The sequence below is a fragment of the Babylonia areolata genome, chromosome 24 (assembly GCF_041734735.1).
Source record: "Babylonia areolata isolate BAREFJ2019XMU chromosome 24, ASM4173473v1, whole genome shotgun sequence".
Classification (NCBI taxonomy): domain Eukaryota; kingdom Metazoa; phylum Mollusca; class Gastropoda; order Neogastropoda; family Buccinidae; genus Babylonia; species Babylonia areolata.
Window position 1 is genome coordinate 50,798,960 of NC_134899.1, and position 7,500 is coordinate 50,806,459.

Below are 7,500 nucleotides of genomic sequence, written 5' to 3' on the forward strand. Positions count from 1 at the left end.
CGCTTTTGCCTAACTTTTTATCGCCAGATTACACACACACACACACACACACACACACACACACACACACACACACACACACACACACACACACATATTACACACACACACACACACACACACACATATTACACACACACACACACACACACACACACACACACACACACACACACACACACAGAGTAGAGAAGGACCAAAACCATTTCAAAGTCACACAAAAAGCCCATGAAAAGGCCCCGTGGGCAAATAACACTGCCGAATGGACAGTGGGTTCAACATTTACAATCGAACGCTAGATTGGAATCAGAATGTTGTGGCATCGAATCACTGCCACCCAGTCTGGGTTATCGACCTTTCAAAACTCAGGCGATAATCCCAGTGGTCTGTGTCAGAATGATTACAGCTCTGGAGCCAGTTGCATTGCTCGGACGGAAGAGCCTAGTATGGTCGTAACCCGCTACTAACTGTGTGCTGTATGGAACTGACCAATGGCGTAGTTCGGTCAACGAAGGCATTTAGTCACGTGTAACTGTCAAAAAGTTAGAACCAAGCAGTGCAACTGGCTTCTGGATTCCAGCCCGAGATTTCAGAGTTTGAATCCTGGTTATATTGGGTGTCTTTTATTCGAACTCAAAACATTCTGACTTGTTAGAAAAAACGAACGAAATTCAACAGCCTACACTGAGTTGCAACAACAACAACAACAACAACAACAACAAAACATGCCATTGCTTATTCAATTTATTCCACTTCCATCATTGAATACAATTCTGTTAAATTCATTTCAATCCTACATTGATTTGCGCTGGATGTAAATAAAAAACAAGAAAAAAAAACCCAAACAAACAACAAAACAAAAAACAACAACCTGCCATTTCTTATTCAATTTATTCCACTTCCGTCATTGAAGAAGATTCAGTTCAGTTCAATCCAGTCCTACATTGATTTGCGCTGGATTAAAAACAACAACAACAAAACCCTCCTATAAACAAACAGACAACAACAGCAACAAAAACACATGCCATTGCTTATTCCATTTATTCCACTTCCCATTTTAAATGAAATTCAGTTCAAATCAGTCGACGTCTTCTTCTTGTTCATTGTTCGTGGGCTGCAACTCCCATGTTCACTCGTATGCATACGAGTGGGCTTTTACGTGTACGGCCGTTTTTAGCCCGCCATGTAGGCAGCCATACTGCCGTTTTCGGGGTTGAAAACAATTCAGTTCACTTCAGGTGCTGGACGACCTGAGGAAGAACGCCTGGGCCCCGCTGGTGGTGGTGACTCTGCAGCAGGTGCACATCGAGAAGCTGCTGAGCAACATCCTGCCCCAGATGTCCTCCTCCGACCGCTTCCGCTTCCTGGGCACGGACGGCTGGGCCAGGGCCACCAGCATCCTCAAGGTACCCAAGGCCACGCGCCTCCTGGGCTCCATCTCCACGTCCATCGAGCTGCCCCTCGATCAGCTGTTCCAGCAGTACTTCAGGGAAGAGGTGAGCTGGCCCCAAGGTTTTTGGGAATTGAGTCGATGTCGATGGTGTCTCTTGACGTTTTGGACGTTTTGTGGAAGGTGTTTCTCCTGTTTAATAGAACTGCTCACACCAAACAGCTATTTCAGCACAGTTGGCCTCAAGTTTTGATGATAATAATAGTAATAATAATAGTATATAGCGCTGAATCTTGTGCAGAGACAAATCAAAGCGCTTTCACACCAGTTATCCACACGCATCCATAACTCTAAAACTGGAGAAACTGAAGACAAGGAAGGGGCAGGGGAGGGAGGCTATCTTGGGAAGAGGTGGGGTTTTAAGGCCAGACTTGAAAGAGCTGGGGTTCGGGAACCAAGCGCGTGTGTGTCGATGGTATCTCTTGAAGTTGGAACGGTTTTGTGGAAGGTGTCTCTCCTCTTCAATAGAGGTGCTCACATCAAGCAGCTATTTCAGCAGAGAAGTAAGATGGGCTGGAATTATTATTATTATTATTATTATTATTATTATTATTATTATTATTATTATTATTATTATTATAATTTAAGTATTATTTTTTGTTTTAAATCGGGAAGTCTCGTATGCCATTGCATTGACACAATCCTTGTCTGACGTCTAATCTATAGAAATTTTCCTTGGTGGACTTAGTGTTTTGGGTATGTGATGGTATGTCAAGGTTTTAGAATGACTTACAGTGTGTTCATGTAAATGTATGTAGTGTTGCATCATTGATATAAGTGCATTTATAGTCAACGCAAAGTATACAGGCGATGAGTAGAACTCGTGGACTGGTTTAGGTAAGTGCACGTGCATTTTATGTCACTGAAAATTAAAGTTTTGTGGAGGATCTCTCTCTCTCTCTCTCTCTCTCTCTCTCTCTCTCTCTCTCGGATGTGCGCAAACACATGTTTTTGTAATGTATATTTCATTATAAATCTTATATTACGTCATCTCTGTCTTTGTCTCTCTGTCTGTCTCTGTGTCTCTTCTGTCTCTTTCCGTCTCTCTTTCAAACTATTTTTTGCTCCCACAACTATTTAAATGGCGTTATTTCTTTCTTTCTTTTTTTTTTTTTTTTTTGTAACATGTGCATGCTTATTTTTAGTTCTATTTTTTGGTGGGGGAGGGGGGGAGGGAGGTGCTGGAGGGCTTTTTTTTTCGTTTTTTCTTTTTTTTCTACTTTATTTTTCTTCTTTTCTTCCTTTTTTTTTTATATTGATTAATCATTATCTAACGATGATGGTGATGACGACGACGACGATGGCGATGACGACGATGATTGTTATGAGGTTGAAAGTATGCATAGGACAGAGCGTTTTATTCACTAATCAGTGAAATTATACCATTATTTTTTTTTATTTTTTTTTTTTAATGTTTATTTCCAATTTCTAAGCGCCTCGTGTTGTTTGCAGACGGATCCATTGACCACCGCCAATCCCTGGCTGAAATATTTCTGGGAAGCCCGCAAAGACTGCTTCTTTGATGGAAGTTTCCAAAGAAAGGTACCGACAGAGAGAGTCCACTGTCACGAATACGATTTCTGTTACATACAAAATTTTAAAATGTAATAAATACCCAGGCTCACACCTTCCTGCTACCACTTCCGACCAAGGACAGTAACGAAATCATTTTTGTCTTCCCTTTCTTGCACATTTATTCTTTCGGATATTTTGAAATGACGAATACCCCCTTCCCACAACAAATATAATCACGAATACATTCTTAACACCGGCCTAACGCTTTTTCATTCAGTTCAAATCGAGAGAGAGAGAGAGAGAGAGAGAGAGAGAGAGAGTGTGTGTCTACCACAGAGACAGAGAGACAGAGACACAGAGAGAGAAAGAGGAAGGAGACCGAGAAATAGAGAGAGTGGGAGAGAGAGAGAGAGAGAGAGAGAGAGAGAGAGTCCACCACAGAGACAGAGACAGAGAAAGAGGAGGGAAACAGAGAGAGAGAGAATGGAGAGAGAGAGAGAGAGAGAGAGTAAACGTGTGTGTGTTTTCATGTGTGCGTGCCCTTTGATGACATCCCGTTCCTAAATCAAAAGAAGCAACCAGCATCTTTGCTTACAATCGATACTTCTATGCTTTGATCATTGTTTATTATTCATAAGTCCTTCAAGCTCGCTCCTCACCACCCCCTCCCGCCGCCCCCTACCCCCCCCCCCCCCCCCCCCCCCGCACTCCCCCCCCCCCCCTCCACCTCATTTGACAGGGCAAGAGTGACCTGTGTCCATCGGACCTAGCCAAGGACTATGTGCAGGACATCTGGGTTCCATTCTACATTCAAGCCATCTACGCTTTCGCCTCTGGCTTGAACTCCGCCATGAACACACACTGCGGACAGGTGGGTTTCTTGATGTCTGTCTGATTGTCTGTACAGAGGTCTGTGTCTGTCTGATTGTCTGTGTAGAGGTCTGTGTCTGTCTGATTGTCTGTACAGGGGCCTGTGTCTGATTGTCTGTATAGGAGCCTGTGTCTGTTTGTATAGAGGCCTGTGTCTGTCTGGTTGTATAGAGGCCTGTGTCTGTCTGGTTGTATAGAGGCCTGTGTCTGTCTGATTGTCTGTATTGAGGTCTGTGTCTGTTTGTATGGAGGCCTGTGTCTGTCTGATTGTCTGTATTGAGGTCTGTGTCTGTTTGTATAGAGGCCTGTGTCTGTCTGATTGTCTGTATTGAGGTCTGTGTCTGTTTGTTTCGAGGCCTGTGTCTGTCTGATTGTCTGTATAGAGGTCTGTGTCTGTTTGTATAGAGGTCTGTGTCTGACTGATTGTATTGAGGTCTGTGTCTGTTTGTATAGAGGTCTGTGTCTGTCTGATTGTCTGTATTGAGGTCTGTGTCTGTTTGTATAGAGGCCTGTGTCTGTCTGGTTGTATAGAGGCCTGTGTCTGTCTGTTTGTATAGAGGCCTGTGTCTGTCTGATTGTCTGTATTGAGGTCTGTGTCTGTTTGTTTCGAGGCCTGTGTCTGTCTGATTGTCTGTATTGAGGTCTGTGTCTGTTTGTATAGAGGCCTGTGTCTGTCTGATTGTCTGTATTGAGGTCTGTGTCTGTTTGTATAGAGGCCTGTGTCTGTCTGATTGTCTGTATTGAGGTCTGTGTCTGTTTGTATAGAGGTCTGTGTCTGACTGATTGTATTGAGGTCTGTGTCTTTTTGAGGTCTGTGTCTGTTTGTATAGAGGTCTGTGTCTGTATGATTGTCTGTGTAGGGGCCTGTGTCTGTCTCATTGTCTGTATAGAGGTCTGTGTCTGTTTGATTGTCTGTATAGAGGCCTGTGTCTGTCTGATTGTCTGTATAGAGGCCTGTGTCTGTCTGATTGTCTGTATAGAGGCCTGTGTCTGTCTGATTGTATAGGGGTCTGTGTCTGTCCGATTGTCTGTATAGAGGTCTGTGTCTGTCTGATTGTCTGTATAGAGGCCTGTGTCTGTCTGATTGTCTGTATAGAGGTCTGTGTTTGATTGTCTGTATAGAGGCCTGTGTCTGTCTGATTGTCTGTATAGAGGTCTGTGTCTGTCTGATTGTCTGTATAGAGGTCTGTGTCTGTCTGATTGTATAGGGGTCTGTGTCTGTCCGATTGTCTGTATAGAGGCCTGTGTCTGTCCGATTGTCTGTATAGAGGTCTGTGTCTGTCTGATTGTCTGTATAGAGGCCTGTGTCTGTCTGATTGTCTGTATAGAGGTCTGTGTCTGTCTGATTGTATAGGGGTCTGTGTCTGTCCGATTGTCTGTATAGAGGCCTGTGTCTGTCCGATTGTCTGTATAGAGGCCTGTGTCTGTCTGATTGTCTGTATAGAGGCCTGTGTCTGTCTGATTGTATAGGGGTCTGTGTCTGTCCGATTGTCTGTATAGAGGCCTGTGTCTGTCCGATTGTCTGTATAGAGGGCTGTGTCTGTCTGATTGTATAGAGGTCTGTGTCTGTCTGATTGTATAGGGGTCTGTGTCTGTCCGATTGTCTGTATAGAGGCCTGTGTCTGTCCGATTGTCTGTATAGAGGGCTGTGTCTGTCTGATTGTATAGAGGTCTGTGTCTGTCTGATTGTCTGTATAGAGGGCTGTGTCTGTCTGATTGTATAGAGGCCTGTGTCTGTCCGATTGTCTGTATAGAGGGCTGTGTCTGTCTGATTGTCTGTATAGAGGTCTGTGTCTGTCTGATTGTCTGTATAGAGGGCTGTGTCTGTCTGATTGTCTGTATAGAGGCCTGTGTCTGTCTGATTGTCTGTATAGAGGGCTGTGTCTGTCTGATTGTCTGTGTAGAGGGCTGTGTCTGTCTGATTGTATAGAGGTCTGTCTCTGTCTGATTGTCCCTCTGTGACGTCAGGCGTCGTTGTGCAACACGCTGACGGCAGAGAAGCTGTGGACGGCCATACGGAATGTGCGCATCGACCTGGACAACTCGGGGGTGCCCGTCAACGTGTTCGACGAGAACGGCGACGGTGACCTCGGCTTCAAACTCTTTCAGGTCGCCTATGACGTCAACACTCCGGACCCCGATGACGTCACATATGTGGAGGTAGGGAGGGTGGGGGGGTGGCGGGATGGGGCAAAGGTTCAGTTTACACAGGGTATCGACGGGCGCAATAGCCGAGTAGTTAAAGCGTTGGACATTAAATCTGAAGGTCCCGGGTTCGAATCTCGGTAACGGCGCTTGGTGTGTATAAAGTGGAGATTTTTCCGATCTCCCAGATCAACATATGTGCAGACCTGCTAGTGCCTGAACCCCCTTCGTGTGTATACGCAAGCAGAAGATCAAACACGCACGTTCAAGATCCTGTAATCCATGTCAGCGTTCGGTGGGTTATGGAAACAAGAACATACCCAGCATGCACACCCCCGAAAACGGAGAATGGCTGCCTACATGGCGGGGTAAAAACGGTCATTCACGTATACATACGAGTGAACGTGGGGGTTGCAGCCCGCAAAAAAAGAAGAAGAAGATGATATAGTGTATGTGTACAGGGTCACGAGTTTCCTAAGTTCAATCTCCATGTTCTGGAGCACCTGGTAGGCTAAGAGTTAATCTTTTTTTTCTTTCTTTTTTTTTTCCCGCTCACGGATCTGCCAGGTCACCATAATTATGTGCGGATCTGCTAAGTGAATAAAGCCCCTTCGTGTGTATATACACGTTCAGAAGATCTACGCACGTTCGGTGGGTTATTGTATTGTATTGTATTTCTCTTTTTGTCACAACATATTTCTCTGTGTGAAATTCGGGCTGCTCTCCCCAGGGAGAGCGCGTCGCTATACTACAGCGTCACCCTTTTTTTTTTCTTTTTGTACTTTTTCCTGCATGCAGTTTTAATTGTTTTTCCTGTCGAGGTGGATTTTTCAACAGAATTTTGCCAGGAACAACCCTTTTATTGCCGTGGGTTCTTTTACGCGCGCTAAGTGCATGCTGCACACGGGACCTCGGTTTATCCGTCTCATCCGAATGGAAATGGAAACAAGAGCATGCCCAGCATGGACACCCCCGAAAACAGAGTATGGCTGCCTACATGGCGGGTGTAAAAACGGTCATACATGTCTAATACGCACGTTCGGTGGGTTATTGAAATGGAAACAAGAACATACCCAGCATGGACTCCCCCAAAACAGAGTATGGCTGCCTACATGGCGGGGGTAAAAACGGTCATACACGTGGTGAGAGAACACCATGGGGATTGCAGCCCACGAACATAGAAGAATAATAAGTAATAAGGGTCTTTGGAAGGGGGGTCACAGCTTCTGGAATTTTGAGCTGGTAGCGGCTGGTTGTAGTGAGGGTGGTAGTTGTCGTCGTTGTTGTTACGTTACTTTTTTGTTGTTTTTATTGACTCACTTGTGTAAACAAAGTGAGTCTATGTTTTAACCCGGTGTTCGGTTGTCTCTGTGTGTGTGTGTGTGTGTGTGTGTGTGTGTGTGTGTGTGTGTGTGTGTGTGTGTGTGTGTGTGTGTGTGTGTGTCCGTGGTAAACTTTAGTATTGACATTTTCTCTGCAAATACTTTGTCAGTTGACACCAAATTAGGCACAAAAATATG

The 7,500-nt window shown here is 44.8% G+C and overlaps 1 protein-coding gene across 1 annotated transcript in view; it reads left to right on the forward strand.

The window, feature by feature from the left end:
- Positions 1-7,500, forward strand: part of LOC143298918 (uncharacterized) — a 32,982-nt gene that overhangs the window by 18,060 nt on the left and 7,422 nt on the right. Inside the window, exons 11-14 of the mRNA XM_076611949.1 lie at positions 1,239-1,496; positions 2,903-2,992; positions 3,705-3,836; positions 5,804-5,995. Coding sequence (XP_076468064.1) covers positions 1,239-1,496; positions 2,903-2,992; positions 3,705-3,836; positions 5,804-5,995 — 672 coding nt within the window. The remainder of the gene's footprint in view (positions 1-1,238; positions 1,497-2,902; positions 2,993-3,704; positions 3,837-5,803; positions 5,996-7,500) is intronic.